Source organism: Tenrec ecaudatus, chromosome 4, assembly GCF_050624435.1.
Source record: "Tenrec ecaudatus isolate mTenEca1 chromosome 4, mTenEca1.hap1, whole genome shotgun sequence".
NCBI lineage: Eukaryota > Metazoa > Chordata > Mammalia > Afrosoricida > Tenrecidae > Tenrec > Tenrec ecaudatus.
Genome location: NC_134533.1, coordinates 68579739 through 68605607, shown reverse-complemented (window position 1 = coordinate 68605607; position 25869 = coordinate 68579739). Strand labels below are relative to the sequence as shown.

The 25869-nt window shown below is 41.8% G+C and overlaps 1 protein-coding gene, 1 non-coding gene and 1 pseudogene across 2 annotated transcripts; 1 reads left to right on the top strand and 2 right to left on the bottom strand.

Annotated features, from left to right (window-relative positions):
- Positions 1–12360: 12360 nt before the first annotated feature.
- Positions 12361–13274, top strand: LOC142446913 (olfactory receptor 52B4-like; annotated as a pseudogene).
- Positions 13275–15318: 2044 nt separating this feature from the next.
- On the bottom strand, positions 15319–15430 carry LOC142447473 (U6 spliceosomal RNA). Its single transcript, XR_012784172.1, has one exon. It is a non-coding gene; the product is annotated as a U6 spliceosomal RNA (small nuclear RNA).
- Positions 15431–23745: 8315 nt separating this feature from the next.
- Positions 23746–24690, bottom strand: LOC142445912 (olfactory receptor 52B4-like). Its single transcript, XM_075547776.1, has one exon. The coding sequence runs from the start codon at positions 24688–24690 to the stop codon at positions 23746–23748; it is 945 nt and encodes a 314-aa protein (XP_075403891.1).
- Positions 24691–25869: the final 1179 nt, after the last annotated feature.

Below are 25869 nucleotides of genomic sequence, written 5' to 3'. Positions count from 1 at the left end.
GATGGAGGGTTGTAGTTGCCAAATTCCAGACCATAAAGAGTTCTGGGGACTCTGGCACCTCTTCCCACAGGTGGAGTCATCAGTGTGTCCCAGGGGCCACTATTACCTCCCTTCCTTCCTCAGCCACACCTGGCCTGGGTCCTCTGCTGCACTCCGGAGAGATGATACCCGCTGGGAGGTGCAGGCTGGGATACTCCTGCCTCTACCCACTGAGTAGCTGGCAGGCTGAGCTCCCTGCTTGTCTTGGCCAATTCCTGCCACAGCTAATGTCTTCCCTGTGGCCTGTTCTTGGCAGTCAGCCCTCTTGGCTGCACCCTCGTGTCTATTTTTGCCAGGCAGGCCTATTGCCATCGCTGGCACTGGCCCCATTGGTAACACTATCCCCTATAGAATCTTCTTGGAGCTCTCTGGTTGTGTCCCTTGGTAATCCAGACTTTAATAACTTGGCTGTTCATTCCATTTCCTGCCATGCTTTCCTAGTGTTTGCAGGGTGCTGAATAATTCAAAGGAGCCCAAGTGGCATGCTGGTTGCGTGCTGGGCTGTAGCCTGCAAGGTCAGCAGTTCAAAACCACCAGCCACTTGTGGGGAGAAAGAGTGGGCTTTCTACTCCCATTGACAGTTAGTCAGAAACTTACTGGGCAGTTCTCCCTGCCCTAAAAGTTCACTAGGAATTGACATCAACTCGGTGGCAGTGGGTTTGGTTTTGGTAAGGTAGTTCACGGAATACTTCCCTATTTGATCTTACCAGCTGCTTCCCAGCTCCTCCTTGAAGGGTGACTGGATAGGTGTCCTGACTAATTCGCTCTGATTCCAGGGTAGTGTCAGGGGCCAGGAGAATCTGGGGTATTTACAGAAAGAAGGAAACGCAATGAGTAAAATGTGAGACCGCGTGATAGAGATTCACCAACAGATAGCCACTTAAACCAACTAGCATTGGAGGTCTTCCTGAGGTAAAGTACCCTCACACTAGGGGCTGACCAGACCCTTAAATTGCCTTTTTCACTGAGGGAAATTCTAAGAGACAGGAAGGTAAGTGCGCAGCATCAGAGCCAAATCCAGAGCACAGATACCCCTAGGAGAGGCAAGCACAGACTCTTGAGCGAGCTACTGAGTTACCAGGACAGGAATGGGGTTTAGCTGGAGGGCTGGGTTAAGCTAATAGCCCTGGAGAAATTCGGTTGGGAGAAGCCTGAGTAGGGGGGAAAAATGGACTGCAGAAGTGTAAATTTGGGTCCAGGCATACTGGGTGCACCAGGAACACACACCAGGAGAGCTCAAGTTACTTATGTGAGTGGGTACCCCTAATAGAAAAAAGTAGGCATTTCCGCCTTCTAGGTAAGCCTTGAGCAATGCACTCTGAGTTGGTATGCCCAGTGGTATCACCTGGTAAGGTTTTCTCTGGTCATAGTGAATGAATTTTTTTCACAAGAGCTGTGTTGCTTGAACTTTGTTTTTTGTGATGGCCAATTTAAGAGAACAGCATGCGGCTGTGAAATGTTGTTTCCTGCTCGGGGAAAAATGCCACAGAAACTGCTGTGATGTTGAGCGCAGCTTACAAGGACAGCGCTGTGGGGAAAACTCAAGTGCACGAGTGGTTTTCCCATTTCAAAAAAGGCGAAATATTGATTGATGACAAACCTCCTTCTGGATAATCTGTCAACTTCCCCGACTGGACGAAAATGTCCACAAAATTTGTGCACTTGTGTTTGAAGACCTGTGAGAGACCATTGAAGAGATGGGGAAGTCATCTGGATAATCTTGGAGTTCGGTTCAGTGAATTTTAATAGAAAATTTGGGAATGAGAAGGGTCACTGCTGTGGCTTAGTAGAGAGTTCACACGTGTTAAAAATGTACACGTCCAGTGGTAAAACTGACATGCTGCTACACCAATGCAGAAGGGGAGCCAGGCTGGCCAGTCCAGTCCAGTCCCCTGCCTCCACGTGGTCTGCTGACTCTGCCGTTGACTCAGACTCCCAGCAAATTTACGTACATCAGAAGGAAATGCCACCCAGTCTTGTGACATCTTCCCATTGTTACAGCCACTGTCAGTCTGTCTTAGCGAAGGTCTCCCTCTGTTTCACTCACCCTCTATTTTACCAAACATGATGTTCCTTTCCAGGAATTAGTCTCTCCTGATAACATGTCCAAGGTAAACCAAATCTCACCATCCCGCCGGTGACGAATGGTATCTTCTTTTCATTCTCCAGTCTTTTAAGGAGCATTCTGGCTGTACTCCTTCCAGGACAGATTAAAAAAATCAATTTATTTGGGGGCTCGTACAACTCTTATCACAATCCATATATCCATCCATTGTATCAAGCACATTTGTACATTTGTTGCCATCATCATTCTCAAAACATTTTCTTTCTACTTGAGCCCTTGGTATCAGCTCCTCATTCCTACCCCCACCTCTCCCTCCCTCATGAACCTTTGATAATTTATAAATTATTATTATTTTGTCATGTCTTATACTTTCTGATGTCTCCCTTCACCCAATTTTCTGTTGTCTGTACCCCAGGGAGGGTATTATATGTAGATCCTTGTGATTATTTCCCCCTTTCTCCACCACCTTCCCCTTACCCTCCTGGTATTGCTACTCTCATGACTGGGCCTGAGGGCTTTATCTGTTTTCGATTTCCTGTGTTTCCAACTCTTATCTGTACCAGTGTACATCCTCTGTTCTAGCCAGATTTGTAAGGTAGAATTGGGATCATAATGGTGGGGGTGGGATGGGGTGGAGGAAGCATTAAAGAACTAGAGGAAAGTTGTAGTTGTATATTTTATCAGTGCTGTACTGAACCCTGACTGGCTTGTCTCCTCCCTGTGTCCCTTCTTTAAGGGGATGTCCAGTTATTTATAAATGGGCTTTGGGTCTCCACTCTGTACTCCCTCTAATTCACAATGATATGATTTTTTGTTTGTTCTTTGATGCCTGATACCTGATCCTATCAACACCTCATGATCACACAGGGTGGTGTGCTTCTTCCATGTGGGCTTTGTTGCTTCTCAGCTAGATGGCCACTTGCTTACCTTCAAGCCTTTAAGACTCCAGACATTATATCTTTTGATAGCTGGGTACTATCAGCTTTCTTCACCACATTTGCTTATGTACCCATTTTGTCTTCGGCGATATAGGTACTTTATAGACTCTATTTACTATTTGGCTGTAAGTGGAGCCATGGGATGAGTCTATGTATTAGAACAATTCATAAATCCGTTATATCAAGTGAACTTTTACAGATGTTGCTATCATCATTTTCTTTTTACTTGAGCCTTTTGATATCAGCTCCTCTTTATTTCCACCCTCCCCCAACCCTACCATTCTCATGAATCCTTAATAAATTACATATTATTTTCATATCTTACACTGTCCAATGTATCCCTTCATCCACATTTCTGTTATTTGTTCCCCTTGAGAGGGATTATACATCCATCATTGCTATCAGTTCCCACTTTCTGCCCCCCCCCCCACTCCTGTACCCTCATGGCATTGTTACTCCCATTACTGTTTCTGAGGGGTTTATCTCTCCTGGATTCCGTGTGTCGAAAGGTCTTATATAAACCAATTTTACATACACTAGCAGGATTTGTGAGGTTGAACTGATGCCATGATAGTGAGGGGGGGCGGCGAGGAAATTGCTATATTGCACCCTGGATAAATTGTCCCTTCCGCATGTCCCTTCTGTGAGGGAATGTCCAATTATCAACAGATGGGCTTTGGGTCTCCACTCTTACAGCTCTTTTTTAAATTAAAAAATCATTTTATTGGGAGCTCTTACAGCTCTTATAACAATCCAGGGGTCCGGGAGCAAGCATTAAAGAACTAGAAAAATGTGTGTTTCTTTGGTGTTATAAATCACCCTAGCTGAATCATCCCTTCCTGTGATCCATCTGTGAAGGCATATCTAATTGTCTACACCTGGGTTTTTGGTCTCCACTCCAAATCCATCATTTGAATTAATGTGATTGTTTGTTTTGGGTTTTCTGATGCTTGATACCTGATCCCATCGACACCTCATGATCATGCAAGCTGGTGTGTTTCTTCCATGTGGGCTTTGTTGCTTCTCAGCTAGATGGCCACTTGTTTACCTTCAGGCCTTTCAGACCCCAGATGATATATCTTTTGATAGCCGGGCACCATCAGCTTTCTTTGCCACATGTGTTGGGAAGGTGAGCATTACAGAATGCCAGTGTGTTAGAACAAAATGTTCTTGTGCTAAGGGAGTACTTGAGTTGAGGCCCAAGGGACATGAATTTTTATTTCATGTTTTTCTTCCTTTCTATTCAGGATCTTCTACTGTGATTCTGATGATAACAATCAGTAGTGGGAGTGGGGCATCATCTACTGTATATACTCGTGTATAAGCTGAGTTTTTTTAGCACATTTTTAATGCAGTATTTGTGGTAACATTAGGTGCCTTGGCTGATATTTGGGTTGGTTTATACTTGAGTATATATGGCACTTTGGGTCTCAGGGTCATGGAGATTGAGGTTTGTGTGGTTCATTTGTTCTTTGGACTGTTTCAATGTGTTTTTGATTTTCTTCACTCGTCTTTGCTTCCAATTGGGAGAGACCAATAATTGCTCCTTAGATAGCCACTTCTAAGCCTTTAAGCCCCCAATTGATCCTCCTCACCTAAGTAGAATGTAGTATATTGTCTCTATGAACTATGTTATGTCCATTGACACGGTGTCCCCTGAGACTATGATCCTGAGCCCCCAGACCCAGCTATGAAGAGATACTTCTGAATTTTGCCTGGAGTTAGTGAGAATTTCATGAAACCAAGGATAATTAAGTACAAGGGAACCCCTTGTCATTTAGCTAATTCTGATTCATAGTGATGCTGAAGGGCAGAGTGGAATTGCTTCCTATGTTTTCCATGACTGTCAATCTTTATGGAACCAGTCTGCCACAGCTCTTTGGACTGATGTATTTGGACCACCAACCTTTTGGATGGCGGCAGAGCACTTAACCACTGTGCCATTAGGGCTTCTTATAATGAAGTATACATGTAAATGACTTTCATTATCTGCACTAATTTCGTGCTGGACTCTAGACCTAACACATAGCAATACCTACAACCATTAGTTTTCTCTCCCCGAAAATTCCATTCTCCTTACCATTACATTTGATTTTCAGAGGAAGAAAATCTCTGGTTGAAAACTCTACATGCCCATTCCTGTGTGACCCTTGAAACTATGAGTACACACACACTGACAATGAAATCTCACGGCAGGAGCTCAGTACAGGCTTCAGCATGTGCCTCCTATTGATAGCCGCTACTGTCAGGTCAGCCTGTCGCCACACGGCTGTTCTGAGAGCAGCCATTCCCCTGAGGGAAATCATCTTCCTGGATGAGATGGAAGAAATTAAAATAGATATGAAAATAGCATGGATGCATGAAGGGTACCTGTGTGCACTACAATTCTGTCAAAGCAAGCAGGAAGAACACATGATGATGAAAGCAAAATAAATAACCCAAAAGAGAAGTATTGAAAAAGACCAGCTTACAGATATTGATGGATATTTGATACTCTGTGAGTGGTAAAGAGGAGCTTTCATCTGTGAAGCAAAGAATAGGGGCTAAGGGTCTGAGGGAGTAGAGTCTGGTTCATAGGAAAAATTGCATTACTAGAATGAGTGGTTGCTTATATAGCCCAAAGTTACTCAAAGAAAGTTCCTCATCCATCTCCAGAAGTTGTCTTCAGTGTTGATCCAGGCGCCTTCACAATCCTGGAGGAGTCGCCTCAGCCTCCTACTTTGCACTACTCTTCTCTTCATCGGCCCAACATGCCAGCCATGAATGTGTAAGAAACTTCCTCCCTAAAGTCACTCTCCTTTGTTTTCACAAGGATTTTAATAATCCGGGTACTTATCTCAGGGACAAACACTCGTAGTTACATAATTTCATGTTAACTTGATAAATAAGTATAGGGGTGGAGGCTAGCCTGTCAATTAGGTCACAGCCTAATGATGCCTCCTGTGGGGGTTGCCTTCTCATGAGGAGTCTGGGAACTTCCTCTCTCTTGATTCTACCTTTGGAGTGTCAGGCCACTCTCTCTGTTTTCACCCTCCTGTTGACAAGCCATGTAGAGCTGCGTTGAGGAGCCATACTCAGAGCTGGCAGAGTCACATGGAGATCCGTAACAGCTCTGAAGTACTTTCACTTCCCCTGGATCCATAAGACTTTTCACTTACCAGCCTGTGATCTTTCGGCATTTGCCATTATTGCATGTGCTGCATGAGTCTGAAAAGAAATTTTTGGACTTGAATGGGGCATATGGGCTAATATTGGAATCATGGACTTGATTTGGACTGGGCTCAGATGTTTTCTTACTATACAATTGCTCTTTGATATAAAGATCTCTCATATACACGTATGAGTGTCTCTGGGTTTGTTTTTCTTGTGAACTCAGACTAACACAAACACCGACCTATTTAAACTCTCAATGTTCCCTCAGTTGATTGTGAACCACCTGAGATCTGAAAAATTTCTTTTTCATATATATTTCTGGAGCCCAGTATGCTGAGACACAGCACAACTCCCCAAACTATTTAACAAAGTAACCAAATGACAAAAATTGTATGGGTGTGATGAAGGATCAAATTCCTTAAAATGCCTGGAAAGTTTACAGTAGTTGAGACCTGAGACCATTGTGTGGCTTTCTCTGGAGCATCTCAAGGTGTTTTGGCACACTGAGAGCTAACAAAGTGTGATAGTTACATAATCTGGTGTCAACTTGAGACTATTTTCAGTGAAGGGGTGGAGTTTACCTTGTCAATCAGGTCACAGCTTGATGACATCATTTGGAGATGCTACAGAGATAAATAGCTTGCTGAGGCAGGACACAGACTCTCCCTGTGAGACATTCCTGTTGATAAGCCATATGGAGCTACAGTGATGGAGCCAGGGCCCTGTAGCTGGAGGAGCCATGTGGAGACCCACATCAGTGCTGAGATGCTTCCATTGCCGCTGGATCCACAAGACTGTCTACCCATTGACCTGTGATCATCCTGTACTTAGTGTCATTGCATGTGTTGTCTGAGTCTGAAGAGGAATTTGTAGATTGGTATCAGACATATGGGCTAAGATAAGACTTATGGACTTGATCTGGACAGGGCAGGAGTATTTTCTCCATATACAATTGCACTTTTATTTAAAGCTCTTTCTATAACATCCCTCGCTCACCCATTGCCCGATGGAGGAACAACCCTGGAGACACCGTGGGAATTGTGCCCGATCTGACCTCACCACACTGAGGAGAAACACTAAGGGCATGCAACAGAACAGCAAGGGAAACAGAGCAACGAAGTCTCCAGGGAATACCAAAAATGGACTTTGGGGCAAGGGCATAGCACCCCATCAGACTCGAAACATTCCTAAAGGTCAACAAAGAGACCTTTAACTATTTATAGGCTTTTCTTTTTTTTTTTTTTTGCTGAAGAGAAAGCTTTATATCAGAGAGCATTGGTATATTGCCCATAAGTCCGATATTAGCCTGTATGTCTGACATTAGTCCATCCATACCTCTGTAGACTCATGCAGCACATGCAATGATGCAGAATGCAGCAAGATCGCAGGCTTATGGGTGGAAAGTCCTGTGCATCCAATGGTAGTAGGCGCATCTCCAGGGCTTTGCCTGCCATCCGTGTGGTTCCATGTGACTTGTCAACAGGAGAGTGAAGCAGAGAGTGTGTGGCCTACCTCCTGGATGGCCATGATCTTACCAGCCAGGTCTGTGCACAGCGTGGGCCGAGGGGAGGTTGGGTGGAGACCTGGCAGGAGGCTCGAGGATCGGGCTGGAGGTTGGAGAGCTGGGCCGGAGGCTGGAGCCCCGGGCACGAGGCTGGAGGATCCCGCTTATTGCTAACCAAGCATTATATCTCTTAGGGGAGCATAATTGCAGGTCACCACATGTCATAGGAAGGAGCAGTATAATAGGCATGCACATCTTAGGAAGGGGATGTGTGATAGGCATAAGCGTGACAGGAAGGGGATGAGCTAGGGGTGTTCCCATAGGAATGGGAAGGTCTAGAGATATACAGTGACAAGAAGGGTGGACCCTAGGTTCATGATGGCAGCCTAACCTTGGTTATCCTAGGGCGGGTTTGCCCTCTCTGGGTTCTCCTACCGGCTTTTCTTTTTTTTTTTGGTCCTTTTTGTTTGTTGCTTTGTTTTGCTCTCTTTAATTTTTGTGTGCATATTATTATCTCTGCAGGTCTAGCTAGATAAGATAGGTGGGACAAACAATCTGGAGGAGAAAACAACAGGACCAACAGTTCCAGGAAGACATGGGAGAGATGGAGGTGGGGGAAAGGAAGTAGGTATTAACAAACCCAGGGACAAGGGAACAAAAAGTGATCTAAAATCAGTGGTGAGGAGGGTGTAAGAGGCCTGATAGGGCTTGATCAAGGACAATGTAACCGAAAGGAATTACTAAAACCCAAATGAAGGCTGAGCATGATAATGGGACAAGAGGAAAGGAAAAGGAAATAGAGGAAAGAACTAGGAGGCAAAGGGCATTTATAGAGTTCTAAATATAGGCATGTACATATGTAAATTTATTTATATATGAGGATGGGGAAATAGATCTTTGTGCATATATTTATAGTTTTAGTATTAAGGTAGCAGATGGACATTGGGCCTCCACTCAATGCAAGAACACTTTGTTCTATTAACCTGGCATTCCATGATGCTCACCTTCCTGAAACAGTCACTGAAGACAAAGTGGGTGCATAAGCAAATGTGGTGAAGAAAGCTGATGGTGCCCGGCTATCAAAAGATATAGCATCTGGCGTCTTAAAGGCTTGAAGATAAACAAGTGGCCATCTCACTGATAAGCAACAAATCCCACATGGAAGAAGCACACCAGCCTATGTGATCACGAGGTGTTGATGGGATCAGGTACCAGGTATCAAAGAACGAAAAATCATATCATTGTGAATGAGGGGGAGTGTGGAGTAGGGACCCAAAGCTCATCTGTAGGCAACTGGACATTCCCTTACAGAAGGATCCCAGGGAGGAGACAAGCCAGTCATGGTGCAGTATAGCACTGATGAAACATACAAGTTTCCTTTAGTTCCTAAATGCTTCCTCCCCCAACTACCATGATCTCATTTCTACCTTAAAAACCTGGCCAGACCAGGGGATGTACATTGGTACAAATAAGAGCTGGAAACACAGGGAATCCAGGACAGATAAACCCCTCAGGACCAATCATGAGAGTAGCGATACCGGGAGGGTGGAGGGAAGGTGTGGGAGAAAGGGGAAATCTATTACAAGGATCTACATATAACCACCTCCCAGGGATACAGACAACAGAAAAGTGGGTGAAGGAAGACATCAGACAGTGTGAGACACAAAAAAATAATAATAACTTATAAGTTATCAAGGGTGTGTGAGGGAGGGGACAAATGAGCTGGTATCAAGGGCTCAATTAGAAAGCAAATGTTTTGAGAATGATGATGGCAACACATTTACAATTGTGCTTGACACAATGAATGCATGTATGGATTGTGATAAGAGTTGTACGAGCCCCCAATAAAGTGACTTAAATATGTATATATATATATATCTTATACACATATGAGTGTCTATGAATTTGTTTCTCATGTCAACATTGACTAACACACAGGATCTTCAAGTTATGAGTCTCCTCACCCTCCCCTCCCAGAATGCACTTGCCATTCTGCTTATACGGCGCACAGCTGTGATGCATCCAGTGGAGTACTGCCAAACGTACACGCACAAACACACACATTTAAAAAATATATAAATACATACACATATATGTAATTAGATAAACGACCTTCATTGCAGTGTTGGCAGGATCCATATACTCCCTTGACAGCCAATTTTAAGTTACTTGTATAATATTAGTGAACTTGGAGCTTTTTTTTTTTTTTAACTGTATGGGCATTTTATTTTTTTGTTCTTTTTAAACATTTTATTAAGGGCTCATACAACTGTTATCACAATCCATGCATATACATACATCAATTGTATAAAGCACATCTGTACATTCTTTGCCCTAATCATTTTCAAAGCATTTGCTCTCCACTTAAGCCCTTTGCATCAGGTCCTCTTTTTTTTCCCCCCTCCCTCCCCATTTCCCTCTCCCTCATGAGCCCTTGATAATTTATAGATTATTATTTTGTCATATCTTGCCCTATCCGGCGTCTCCCTTCACCCATTTTCTGTTGTCCGTCCCCCAGGGAGGAGGTCACATGTAGATCCTTGTAACCAGTTCCCCCTTTCCAACCCACTCACCCTCTACTCTCCCAGTATCGCCCCTCACCCCCTGGTTCTGAAGGGATCATCCACCCTGGATTCCCTGTGCCTCCAGCTCCTATATGCACCAGTGTACAACCTCTGCTCTATCCAGTCTTGCAAGGTAGAATTCGAATCATGGTAGTTGGGAGGGAGGAAGTCTCCAGGATAGTTTTAAAGAGACGTGAACAAATGGAACCATGGACATGGCTCCAGCACATAACTGCACTAATCTCAACAACATGTCTACCTCACTCTGGACAAAAATTTTACATTTTTGACTACTGACTTAATAAACTATATCTAGTCTGGATAAAGTCTTCCTAAAGTGTCACTTTACAGCGATTGAGAGATCACTCACCTCCTTCAAATAGAGTTCTCATGGGCTAGAATCGGGTAGATCACATAGGAGTCTCCAAAGGGGGGGGTGCCCAAGAGCAGAGAGTTATATATTTGCTGAAGATCTCAAGAGCACATCTTACTCCATGGAGCATAGACTGAAGTCATCTTTTCACAGTCTCCTCCCTCGCGCACACATAGGCCGCGTCCTTGTAACGCCGCAGCAGCCCGTACATCCTTTCCTCCAAGCTGACCCTTGATTAGGCGTGCCCATGCTATATTTCAATCACAGTGTTAACATGGCTACATCGATTTTTTTGGCTTCAATTTTAATGGGAACTAGACATCATTAGCTCCATTTTAAGTCATCAGAGACAGTTGGAAATTCAATATGTAAATTAGTTTAAAACATTATAAAACAGTTATTCCTTTGTTATTTAACAGACTTGAGTTTGAAGATAAGCTGTAGTTATCAAGTCATTTAAGCTCTGGAATTTGTAGTCATGTTTTATTTAAAATTTTTAAATTGTGAATTAGGTAAAGGTTTATGAAGCAGATCATTGATTTTACATTCACCGATTCACACACATTCTATAACAGGAAATTGCTTGTAGTATCCACACAATGTAACACCACTCTTCCCTCTTCTTTCTTGTGTTTACGGTTTCTATTTACCTTTCCCCCTATACATTCCTGCCTTCTGAAGTTCATCTCTGGGCAAAAGCCGCCCTTTTGAATTTGCATGGATGCTTGTTCGAAGGAGTACCTGTTTATTATAACATGGGGTGAGCTCAGTTTCAGGAATGAAGAATGACCAAGGGTGATCGATGTAGGGCCATGAACCAAGGGCCATGGAGTCTTGAGGGATCCACCAGATTCCATCAGTCTACTAAGCCTGTTATTTTTTAAATTATTTTGAATTTTGTCCTATATTTTCCTCCCTCTCTACTCAGGACCCTTTATTTCTAGTTCTTCTGGACTCAATGTGGAGGAGACAGATTTGCAAGGCCCATTATTCCTCCTGTGTGTGTCTGTCTCCCCTCATTCTGTTTAGCTCCTTCCTGTCTTCTGAGCTTTGTTGTTGGGCAAATGCTGTCCTTTTGGTCACATATAATTCTAAGAGTGTATTCCTCCCTGGTGTTTTATACAAAATACTTTTGTATACAAAGTAATTTTGTAAAACTCATCACGGCTATTTTTACCCCCACAGGATGATCTTCAGTCTACTTGATTTACATTGAAAGGTCAATCTACTTCATTAATTGTTCCAAATTTACAGTGTCAGCACCTCAGAGAGCTCAAAATTATTTAAACATTATCACTGCATGCCCAATGTTCCTCTGTAGACTTCCAAATTATTTCATACTCCATTCCCTGCTTGGTAATCCCTAATCAGAGCTAGCCTATTTTACTTAAATGGACTCTTTTGAGTCTATTTAACTTATTCTTCTTACCATCACAAGTATGGACAGGGTTAATTTCTCCTATTTCCATCTAGAATGTTTCTTAAATTACTAATATGCTAATATGATCATCTTATTTTAGTTAGACATACATCTTGTTTATGAGATTATAATCTCATTAAAAAACAAACCACATCTTGTTTACCTTTATGTGTCATAGCTCCTTACGAATGGAATGGATTGAGGTAGGTGCCAAATTACCCTTGGTGACCTGAATGATTGACTATAATATAAAATTTCTCTCTCTGTGAAGAGGTGGTGAGGCCCTAGGTTGCCAGGTCCAAGTATGACCACCTTGAACTTCACTGATGTGGGGCACACAGTTTTCCATTTGCTGGGCCTCCCTGGACTAGAGGACCCGCACATGTGGATTTCCATCCCCTTTATCATTTCCTCTATCATAGCCTTGCTTGGGAACAGCCTGCTCATCTTTGTTATCTGCACAAGGAACAGCCTCCATGAACCCATGAACCTCTTCCACTAACTGGGGCAGACCTTGCCCTCTCCACATCTGCAGTGCCTCAGGCCTTGGCCATATTCTGGTTCCATGCTGGGGAGATCTCCCTGGATCGCTGCATCACTCAGCTCTTCTGCATCCAGTCTACCTTCATTTCTGAGTCAGGGATCTTGCTGGTGGTGGCATTTGACTGCTAACTCGCCATTTGCTATCCATTGAGACACACGGCTATTCTTACACATTCATTGATTGCAAAAATTGGTGGGACTATCTTTCTGAGAAGCTATGGTACAATTTCCCCAAATATTTCTTCTGAGAAGATTAACATTCTGCAAAAACAACATACTCCAGAACATTGGTTGTAAGCACATTGTCTTGGCTCATGTTTCATATAATGATATTCGAGTAAACATGGTATGGATTTTTTGCCTTAATGTCAACTGTGATATTAGATATTATGCTAACTTTATCTTATACACCATGATCCTCTGTGCTGTATTCTGCCTCCTTTCCAAAGATGCTCCCATGTCTGTGTCATCATCCTACCTCATGGGCCTGTTCATGGGCCTGGGATTTTCCCAACCTCTTACCCAGCGGTTTAGATGTCACGTTGCACCTGTATTCATGTCCTACTGGCTGTCTGTATTCTGGTTCCACCCATGTTGAATCCCATCATTTATGGGATCAAGACCAAACAGATCTGAGAGCAAGTGGTTCATACATTATTTACAAGGCAGAAATAACGGATGTTGGAAGCGGAGACTCTGTTTTCTGAGCAGTTCTAGCCCTTCGTGAAGTGAGCGTTAGCATCAGTAGAGGTCAAACGAATCCATAAGGTGACATCTCCAGAGCAATTGCAACTGAGTGACTTGGGTGCAGGTTTCTTTCAAAACCTCTAATCATTCGTTACATATGATTGCTCTCCATGCTTCATTTGCATTCTCCTTAGTAAAACTGAGAACTAGTCCAGCTCTTTAAGTGACTCCCCTCTATAACACTCAACTGAAGATGGAATCAGATGAACCGGAGATAGTGGTCTTCTCTGAGTCATTGATAATTTATTCTTTCATAATGTTTACATGCGTTGATTGGCTGTTCTTGTCCAATCTTGTATCAGAATCAGGAAACCCATTCTGTCATCTTGACCATTTTGCTTTTAAAAGTATAATTCCAACCTGTTTATGTTGGTGTTTCTCCAATATAAAACCACAATGTAATAAAAATTTTTTGAACTATTACAGCCATGGGAGTGTAGTGGGTTATATATTGGACTGCATTCAAAACCACCAGACACTTTTTGGGAGAAAGACGAGACTATCTAGTCCGTCAACACTTATAATCTTGAAAACCCACAGGGACCATTCTACCCTGTCCTATGGGGCCCCTATGAGTTGGAATTGATTCAGAGAGTGAGTTTGGTTTTGGAGTTTTACAGCATCTATAGAACTATTCACTTAGGTTGGAGCCGAACATTTTAGTGGATTTTCCCATGCATAGATTTGAATCTCTATCTTTACTTTTTTGTTGATTCCATGCCACTTTGGCTTTCACTCAAGAATGTCACTGAAGCTACATTTGTTAAGGCCATAACGGTCTTCACCCTTACATTAATATTCACGGCCTATCTCCAGCTTATTCAGTGTAATAGCAGTTTGATACATTCATTCTCCTTTGAAAATGTTTACTCATTCAGTCCAGTTGTGTTTATTGGCTCTACTCGATTCCCCTTCATGGGTGTTTCCCATTTCCTTGTTTAACGCTGGACTCCTAAGAACCCAATCCTTGGGACCATACTCTTTTCTAGCTACAATCACTCTCTCATCTCATCTATTCTCACGATTCTTTATCAGTATGCTAAAGATTTCCAAATTTGTAATCTAGCATCAAACTTCTCTCCTGACTTTTATTTCTAATTGTTTGCTTAACTTGTCTACTCGTATGTCTAATAGGCATCTCATATCTAATCTGCTCCAACTGGAACTTCTTACCATCAAACCACCATGTCCAGCAGCCTTCTAGGAACCATCTAAGGGAACCTTTAATCTTCCAGCAGTTCAGAACGACCCTCAGTTCTTACCTTTCTCCCACATACTATATCATTCAACTCCTTCTTAAGGGGGCTCCTTCTCTACCTTCATCCCACCCACCTTCCCCAATGCATTGTTTATTTTCAGCCTATAATTTGTATGGCTCTATGTTAAGATGTAACACAGAGGCCATAAAAAGTGACCCTGGAATAATTTGCAATGTTGTATCACAACATTGTGTAACTGTCACCGGTAATGAAAAACACGTTTATTCTCCAAATTCCTATTGGTTTAAGGTGTTACAATTAAAATAAAATGAGAATTTCTTGGTTTCCTTGTCAAAACACCTGAGTGATACTCCAAATGAAGGGCCATAGTCCTCACAGGTGGCTTAGTTATCTAGAACTGCTACAACAACACTGCAAATGGGTGGATCTAATCAACAAAATGGTGATCTCACAGTTTAGTTAGGCTGGAAGTCTGAATACAGAGTGCTGGCACGAGGGAAAGTCTTGCTCCTGTGGCTTGGCATCAATCTCCCACCATCTCTACTTCTCTCACTAGTTTATATCTCAAAAGATATCAACTCAAAATATACCCTACTCTAATCCTGCTTTGTTAACATAACAAAGACAACTCATTCCCAAGTGGGATCATAACCAAAGGCATGGAGGTAAGATTTACAATTTATAATTTTGGAGGACGTAATTCAATCCCTAATAGAAAGATCTAATAATTCTACATTAAGTTCTTTTTTTTAAAAAATATGGAATGCTTCACGAATTTGCGTGTCATCCTTGCGCAGGGGCCATGCTAATCTTCTCTGTATCGTTCCAATTTTTAAAAAATATATGTGCTGCCGAAGTGAGCACCTACATTAAGTTCTTATTTTAATTTGATATTTATTCTGTTTTAATTCTCCTTTGCTGTAGCTTCATGACTTTGTCCATTGCCTCCATCAGATTCTTAGTCAACACATTTTCAACAATACCTCCTCCAACCATAATATTTCAGATCACAATAACCGTGTCATAGCACAACTGGTGCTGTAATTCCTTTCTAAAAATTATTCTTCTCCATAACATTAATAAGGAACTCTGGTGGCATAGTGATTACTTGTTGGGTTGTGATCCACAAGTCACCAGTTTGAAACCACCTCGGGAGAAAGACAGGGCTTTCTATTCCAGTTAGGAGTTACCGTCTCAGAAACCGACAGGGGCAGTTCTAGCTAGTCCTTTGGGTCGCTATGAGTTAGCATCGACTCAGTGACAGTGAGTGATAAGTGAGTGAGTGGGTTTAATGATGATGATAATGGTAGTAAAGTACCAGTATATAGGGATGAAAATTTCATATTCTTTCAAATAAAAATAAGTTAAATGAGGGGACTAACTTTTGTTTGATTTCTGTACTATTTTATCTAGTACCTAAAACATTTCTCAGCACATTAAATATTTGTTGAAAAGGAGAGTGAGGAAGGTCGCACCACTCCATGCAACGAATGCAACTAAACTCTGAATGTACAATCTGTTGAACTAATGCATATTTTTTGTCAGGTATGCTATCAACCACAACAAAATTAATAAAATTAAGAAAAATAAAGGTACTTGGTATTTAAAAAATCTGTGGAACGAATAGAGGAGTCATATGCAGTTGTTGGTGATGGAAACTCTTATGGATCTGGGTACCCTGAAGTCTGATGATTCTTTTAACCAGGAAAGACTGTGTAGGTGTTGAGAATGATACAGTGGGGGACCCTCTTACTGTTTGCTAGTCCCTAGGTAGTGTAAATGGCTTTCACTTGGCTCCTCCTGAAAGGTTGGTGGTACAAATCCACCCAACAGCATTGTGGCAGAAAGGCCTGGCAAGCCATCGAAAACCTTACTCTGACACACACGGGGTTACTCTGAATCAGAGAGCAACAACTTTGGATTTTGTTTTGCTATTTGGTGTCAAAGAAGAGTGGTCTCAAGGATTCTCATCCCCACATAGCAAAAAGGAAATGACCTGTTTAGCAACATAACTCTCTTCACTTCCAAAAGCTAGATTCCTCAAGCAGGATATTGCTTGCTCACTCCTCACCCCTCTTCCCTCATGCCCGCCCTTCCGCACCTCTGCGCCTTGCCCACGGGTCTTTCTCCCACGCAGCCCTGGGGGTTTCCAACTGTCCATGCCCATCGCATCCCGATGTGTGACCCTACACCACAGGGGTCGCTGTGAGTCGGCAGGGACTCGATGGCAGTCAGTTTGGTCTTTTCCCATGGGCTAGTTGTGTGTGAATTGTTCCAAAAGAAATTATGTTACAATCAGCAGTTCACTGTTCCGGTGTTTGCAGCCCAGCATGTTGCCCAGGACACCACCAGGGCTCCTTCTAGGCGTTCATTATTTTTGATGGATACATTGTAAACATTCTCTTATTGATGGAGGTAGATGATATTTTCATTTTCAGGCGATTATAAATACAGCTACTACAAGCGCTCCTATGTGTCTTTGTGTGGATGTGTTCTTTGGGGCGTATTGAAATCTATGTGAAAATAACTTAAAAATGTATTGTCATTTGGCCACTTCATACAGTTCAAACCAAACCAAACTCACTTCCACTAAGTCGATGTTACCTGCTAGCAACCCTGGACAGGGTTTCTGAGACTGTAGATCTAACCTTTCTCCCTCAGAGTCGCTGGTGGGTCACAGTGCCACCAGCACGTGTTCACACACGTCTCTGCAATTGGTGGTTGTCTGCAGACGAGTTCCGTAAATACACTTGTTTTCGTTGGGTAGGGTCCCTTAAATAATATGTCCAATAAAAAAAGTGACTTCTGAGGGAATCTGTTAGGCTAGTGAAATTCAAGACAGAAAGGTCAAGCTCAGAACGTTGTATAAGGAGTGTTTGTTTGTTTTTTTAGTTCCAAAGGTATAATCTTGATAGATTTTCTTGACTACAGGATCATCACAGGAATTTATTATGAGGAAGTTTTAAGAAAATTGAAAACTGTGCTGATGAGAAAATGGTCAGAAACATTGTACCAAGGAATTTCTGTCCCCACCCCAGCCCTGCGACAAGGCACCTGCTCATTCTTTGAGTTGTCTCCACCCGCAATCATGATCTTGCCCCTTCAGACTTCTTTTCATTTCCAAACCTCAGGCACGTTCCAAGGGAACATAATTTGAGACTCTTGAGGCTGCCCAGACTATTTTGACAAGGTGTAAGTGGAAGAGTTCAGGGCTCCTGAGAGAAGCTAGAGAGATAGAAGCATCACTGCAGAAGGGTATAGACCTAGATGGAGGTAATATCAAGAAACAATAGTTTCACATTTTGATACTTTGTTTAATAAAGGTTTTTATGAGTTCCTAGCAATATTTTTGGACTTGCCATCATGTGTGTACTATAGATGTAAAACATCTTTGCAGAACATGTAAATATATAAAACATGTATTTATATACAACCCATATATGGCACATATACAAACATATACATAAAATGTATAAAAAACAAAGAAAAATAATTTGGCTTCAACAACAGTAGTTATAGTTGGAATTAAAAAATCATTTTATTGGGGGCTTGAGCAATGCTTATCACAGTCCATCCATCCATCCATTGTGTTAAGCACATTTGTACATTTGTTGCCATCATCATTCTCGAAACATTTGCTTTCTGCTTGAGCCCGGTATCAGCTCCTACATTTTTCCCCTCCCTCCCTGCCCGCTCTTCCCTCATGAACACTTGACAATTTATAAATTATTATTATTTTGTCATATCTTACATTGTCCGATGTCTCCCTTCACCCACTTTTCTGTTGTACATCCCCAGGGCGGAGGTTATATGAAGATCCTTGTAATCAGTTCTTACTTTCCACCCCACCTTCCCTCCTCTCTCGCATTATCGGTATTGTCACTCTCAGCACTGGTCCTGAAGGGATCATCTGTCTTGGATTCCCAGTGTTTCCAGTTCCTATCTGTACCAGTGTACATCCTCTGGTCTAGCTAGATTTGTAAGGTAGAATTGGAATCATGATACTGGGGGAGGGGGGAGGAAAAGCATTTAAGAACTAAAGGTAAGTTGTATGTTTCATCGTTGCTATACTGCACCCTGACTGGCTTGTCTCCTCCCTGCAACCCTTCTGTAAGGCGATGTCCAGTTGCCAACAGATGGGATTTGGGTTCCCACTCCACACTATCCCTCATTCACAATGATATGATTTTTTTTTGTTCTTTGATGCCTGATACCTGATCCCTTCGACATCTCGTGATCACACAGGCTGTTGTGCTTCTTCCATGTGGGCCCTGTTGCTTCTCAGCTAGGTAGACCCCAGATGCTGTATCTTTTGATAGCTGGGCATAATTGGAATTTTTATTCATTTTCTTATTTTCAAGTGGTGATTTCAGTTACTTACAATTTACAAAGAAAGGTATTTGGAAGCTGTTGATTTAGTGCTTACTCTTTTAGTTTGATATGATGGATCCTAGGAAACAACATTTATGAGATACCTAGCGTGTTCTTGATGGGGATAAAACAGTGAATAAATAGTTATGATGATATATAAGAACTGCTTTTAAAAGGGTATACTAGGTTGTTTTATATATGGTACATCTTTGTACTGAATACAATGAAATATATATACTGAATACAGTGAAACCCATAAAAATGCCTGTGGTCAACATATGTACAAATATGCTTGATACAATTGATGTATAGTTGTAATAAGAGTTGTAAGAACCCCTAATAAAATGATCTTTTAATTTTAAAGATGCCTGTAATAATATATGTTTTGGAGTAGAAAGATGTTCACAATAATTTCCTAAGCAAGGAACAGTGGGTGAAATATGCTTCCATTAAAAAAAAATCTTTACTTGCACACACATACACAATAGAAAATATATACAAATGTCTAACATGTCACTAGTCATGACTATGTCTGCACTGAAAAAAATGTACATATCTTATTTCTATCATATAACTGATTTAGTAAAAGAAAAAAATACTTAAAATGATTGAGTATGTTATCTTCTCATCAAGAAAGCATCAGTCCATATAGTCTACTGTGAAGGATATTTACAACAGGCTGTATGAAAGTGGTAAAATTTAGGGGAGGTCTGAGGACAAGCTCACTAATCTGTCAAAGGTGATACTTATGAGTGACAACAAGTAAGGGTTGGGAGACTGGAACCCTTATACATGAATTGTGTGATTTAAAGTTACGCAACCACTGTGGAAAATGGTATGGTTCTTCCTTAAAAAGTTGGAAATAGAAATACCGTATGATCCAGCAATCCCAAACTTGATATATATTTTAGAGAAATATTAGCTGTACGTGGATAGAAACATCCACAGCCACATTTCTGGTAACACTACTCACAACAGTGAAAAGATGGAAACAACCTAAGTACTCATCCATGAATGAGTGGATAAATGAACTATGGTACATCTATCCAATGGACTATTACACAAGTGTGAAGAATAATGACGAATCTGAGAAACACCGCATAACATGATGAACCGGCAGGACATTATTCTGAGTGAAACACATCAACCACAAGATGGGAAATACTGTAGAATACCACTATTTAAGAAGTCAAGAAAAGGGAGAAAATGAGCAGCCAGTATTAAGGGCTCAAGCAGAAGGCAAATGTTTTGAGAATGATGATGGCAACAAATGTACATGTGTGTTTGGCACAATGGATGTATGTATGGATTGTGATAAGAATTGTACGAGCCCCCAATAAAATGATTAAAAAAAAGGTCAAGAAAAGGGTTTTACATGAACAGACACATTCTTTGACGGCTACGAGGGGTGGGAGGGAAATGGATGGTGAAGAACTAGAAGGTAGACACCACATACTAGCTTCGATAATGTGAGAGCCAATGAAGTAAGCCTGAGGGAAGAAGTTGGGGGGAATGCACAGCCTCTGTGGGAGACGAAGAATAAAAGAAAATAAGTACAAAAAGCTCAGAGGTATAGATTTGCATGGCGTGGCCATGGAGGGGTAAGCCATCTTTTAGGCATTTATGCAAAACAGTTAAAACAGGAAATATTTCTGGAAAGGTAGCCTGCAAGCAAATGGCAAATTGTCTTCGTTAGGAACTGAAATGGGATTCCTTGAGAAGTTCTCTTTGAAACTGAATTCTGTGAGGCTCTCAAATCCCACTCCCAGCTTTATCCAATACCTACAGAATGTTAAGAAATGCCCTTAGATTGCTCCAACGACTCTCCAGGGTTCAAGTTGCCCAAGCTTAGATGCTGCAGCTGACAATTGTAGTCATATGGGTCTATCAGTTTATATTCATTCCTTCAGTGCACAAATGGTTATTGTGTCCCTATGGTGTACTAGACACTTTCAAATTTAGGCTATACTGAAACAATTGAAGCAAGAAATTTGCTTTTGTCGAGCATATATTTTACTTTAAGAAGTTGGAATCTAAACAAAATTAGTTAATCCTGGAACATATTAATCTCTGATAAACCTTTGCTTCATTATCACCATCACCATTAACATCATCCTTATTAAACCAGATGATTATAAAGGTTTTGAAGAAAAATAAATACAAAAAAGGATTGGGAGCAGGGTGTTGTAGAAATGTTTATCTAAAATAAGATGGTCAGAGATGGTCTCATTGAAAAAGTTATATTGAACAAAGGCCTACAGGTAGCATGGCACCAAATCATGCAGCTATCTGCACACAGAAGAGAGCTCCCTCTAGCAGGGGGATAGCAAGTACGGAACCCTCAAGGAGGACGTAGGCATCCTATATGTGTGGAAGAGAAGAAAGACTAGGGTGCAGGTAGTCGTGTACAGCGTAGTCAGCTGGCGGCAGAGTAAGTGTAGTTGGGACAGCGTGAAAGAAAGAAATAAAAGAGCTTATGGACTAGATCATGTAGCTCTTAGTAAGGACTATGAAGTTTACTTTTGAGTGCCTTTGACAAAAACATGACAAAGATTGAGGATATTTGATTGATATCGTAAGATCATTATTCCAAATTTTGTGCTAAGCAAATGGATAGAAGTGGGTATTAGAAGAAGGGCAGTAAGGGAACTATTTGGAAGGCAATCCAAGTCACTAAGTCCAGAGTTTATGTGACTTATAATGACCCAAGAGGACAGAGTAGAGCTGCCCTATAGGACTTCCAAGCCTGTCAATACTTACAGAAGGGCATCTTTCCCCCATGGAATAGCTGGAGGTTTTGATTCATCAACTTTGTATAGCAGGTGAGTGCTTTAACCCCTGTGTCATGAGGGCTTCTTTTAAGGCCTTGGAGTGATGTAAATATGAAAAAAAGAGCTAAACATGACTTCAATAATATGAGCATGAGAGAATGTTGTTGTTCATGACATGGGAAAGTGCTGGAAGAGGAGGTTTGAGAATAAGATAAGTATGAACTTGGACATGGTGAGGTCAGGAATTCAAATCACCAGATGCACCCTGGGAGAAAGATGAGGTTTTTCCACTTCTGTTATGAGTTCCTGTCTCAGAAACTCACAGGGGCAGGGCCAGCTTCTATTGGATTGCTAAGAGTTAGAATTGATTGAATCACAGTGAAGTTTTTATTAAATCTGAAATACTTAGTAGATGCCTATGTACATAAGTTAAGTACAAAGTTAGAAGTGTTTAGAGTCCGAGTTAGAGGATAGAGAAACATATTTGGAATTCTTTTGCATATTGGTGGGTCTAAAGCAGAATTTTTCAAATGGAGATTTTTCCCTGACCCAGAGAAATTTGGCCCGTCTGAAGAAATTTTTGGTCATCATAACTGGAAGAGAAGAGTAGTGTTGGCATCTGGTTGGTAGAGTCCATGGATGCTACTAAACACATCTTAATGCACAAAGTAATCCTCACAACAGAATTAAGTTTCCCCATATGTCTATAGTACTAAAGTTCTGGTCTGAATTCAGTCATAGACTGGAGGGCGATTATAGCTGGGGAAGAGTAGGGACTTCAAGGACTAAGTCCTGGATTTTCTAGTGTTAAGTAGTCACAGAGAAGAGAAAATCCCATCAAAAGAGACCTAAGGCACAGTCAGCTGGATTACAGTAAGACAAGAAGGGTAAGATGAGTGACCTTTCAAGAATGAGAAAACTGAATATTGATCATTGAATCAGCAGTGTGGAGGCCACTCAGGTAGGCAGTGTAATGGTGCAGGAAAAAGTATGAGTAAAATGAGATCAAGAAAAATAGGAAGGATTAGGGGAGGATGGAGGGAGACAGGGGGAATCAATCACAAGGTTCAATCTTTAACCCCCTCCCAGGGGGACGAATAATGGAAAAGTATGTGAGAAGCGACGGAGGACAATGTAAGATATGAAAAATAATCATCTATAACTTATCAAGGGTTTGTGAGGGAGGCTGGCAGGGGAGGGAGGGGGAAGAAATGGGGAGCTGATATCAGGGGCTCAAGTGGGAAGAGAATGCTTTGAAAATGATGATGGCAACATATGTTCAAATGTGCTTGACACACTGGATGAATGTATGGATTGTGATAAGAGATGCATGCGCCCCAATAAAAGTACTAAAAAAAAGAAAAATAGGAAGATATTGAATCCTGACATGTAGACAACTCTTTCAAGGCGTTTGACTGTAGTGGAGCGAGAGAGGAGAGAAGACAGTGGAGAGAGGTGAGGAGAGAGGCAGAGGAGCATGAGGAAGACAAACTGTGGGGATTGAGGACAACAAATTCTTTCCTCCCTCCCTTTGCTCTCTTCCTCTACACAGGAAAAAGAACAGATTGTATATAGATTGAAATAAGCTGGTGGAAAATAACAATTTGATGGTAGAAAGGACAGAAGGAGGAAATACATAAAGCAATGTCCTACGTTAGCTAGATAAGAACAGGAGCTACTTCACGCCATCAAGGCATGAAACAAACCACAAAAGAACAGTTCGTCAATCATCCACAGTTCATCTAGTTCCAAATAATTGTGTCGGGTTAGAAAGGTGGGGTTGAATTAAAAAGATAAACTCACTTATATATCTGAATGAGAAAGCTCTGGGAGTTACCAGAAGTTGCCCATTCATTACTGATCAGAGACCCTGCAAAGCAGACCCTACAGCGTCCCTGTGGACATGCTCCTGATACAAAGACTCAGGGAGCCATCGGTTCTGGCTCACTTGTCATCCACCTACTGGAGCTGCTACAGCCTACCTCATGTATGACTAGGAGTGCTGAAAAAACAGTAGTTTGAGTTTCATGATCAAAGTCATATCTCTTTCGGAAACAACACATGAATCACCTGGTCCCGAATCTGTTTGGTTTTGATCCCGTAAATGATGGGATTCAGCATGGGTGGAGCCAGGATGCAGACATTGGCCAGCAGGACATGAACATGGGGTAAGATGTGGCGTCCAAACCGCTCCGTGAGGACTGAGAAGATCCCGGGCCCATAAAAGAGGATGATGACACAGACATGGGAGCCACATGTGTTGAGAGCTTTGTGTCGAGCGTCTTTGGAAGGGATGCGGAAGACAGCGTGCAGAATAAGCATATAGGAAATGAAAATGAACATCACATCCAAGACCACTGTTGACATGAGAACAAAAAATCCATACCAGATGTTCACATGGATGTCATCACAGGCATATCTGGCCAAGATAATGTGCTCACAACCAGTGTGTGGAAGAATGTTATTTCTGCAAAAAGTCAGTCTTTTCAAAAGAAATATTATGGGGAAAATTGTGCCATAACTTCTGAGAAAGATAGTCACGCCAATTTTCCCAATCAGGCTGTTTGTTAGAAGAGTGGTGTACCTCAGTGGGTAGCAGATGGCAATGTAGCGGTCAAATGCCATCACCAACAAGATCCCGGACTCAGAGATAAAGGTGGAATGGATGAAGAAGAGCTGAGTGATGCAGCGATCCAGGGAGATCTCCCCTGCACCAAACCAGAAGATGGCCAAGGCCTGAGGTACTGTGATTGTGGAGAGGACAATGTCCGCGCCAGACAGCATGCAGAGGAAGAAGAACATGGGCTCATGGAGGCTGCGCCTGGTGAGGATGATGAAGATGAGCAGGCTGTTCCCAAGCAGGGCAATGACATAGGAAATGAAGAAGGGGATGGAGATCCACATGTGCTTGTCCTCTAGGCCCGGGATGCCGAGCAAGCGAAAGAGTTTGTGGCTAACCCCGGTGTGGTTCAAGGCAACCATACTTAGGGTCTCACTTCCTATTCACAGAAATAGAGGTCAATTTAGCTTATACTTGAAAAAAAAGTTCATATGCCACCAGAGGTTTTTTAACACCTACTCAATTCTTTTTCATAGTCAGTGTGCTGGGACCACACAGAATGAAAAGATGAATGCAATATCTGTTCTTTCAATGAGGCAACAGTCCTGCAGGCCAGCTCGGCACTTATATGGTGTACAGAAACAACTTAGTTAAGTGAATATAGCATTACCCCACCCTGCAGGAGACCATAAATGCGCTACAGGGGGAACATAATGGGACAACATACTTTGTTCTGTTTGTTGGGTGCCTTTGGGTGGAGATGAATTAGGTGGACAGGTGAGTGAGGCTATTTGAGCATTTAAGAAAAGAGTATTGCATTATAAACCATAAAGAGTTTTACACAGTTAAAGCTGTGAGATTGTGAGATTGCATGCGGTATGAAGTAGCATGGAAGACTGATTACAAGCGAAGGGGCTGGAATGCTCGACTGCGGAGAGGTAATCAGCCATCATTTGCTATGAGACTGGAGCGCTCGCTGCCTGCATCTGGCAGTAGGTGGAAAATGGATTGGACGAGAGAAATAATTTGAAAGGAAAGCTTCATACTTTTTCTTTTCATTTTTTTTACCTTTTGAAATGGAGATGAGAAAAATCACTAGTTTTAATTAACCGTATAACCAACTACCACCAAAGGAACAAATGTAAATTATAGTTTACATATTTAAAGAGTGAATCCAATGAGTTTTATTTTTTTAGTACTTTTCAACTATCCTAGAAGATTTAAAAAAAATCATTTCATTGGGTGCTCATGCAACTCTTATTACAATCCACACATACATAGATTGTATAAAGCACATTTTTTTCTTCCTAGAAGAAAATAATGCATTGGTAGTATTTTCACAGTATAATAGAATTAACACAGTAACATTTAAAACTACCTAGTTGATGTTCGGGACTGATTCAAAACCATTCTATGGTCCTTCATTAACTCTCTAGATTATGTTCTAGGGCAGAAGGTATTACCGGCAATTTTCCAGGATTGGAAGTTGAGGCTTAAAAAAGTTGGCACAGTTGGTATTGATTGAGTGAAGCTTGGCTTTTGTAGCTTCGCTCATATATAATTTTCTGGTCTGTGAAAGGGGCCAAAGGGCGAGAGAATTT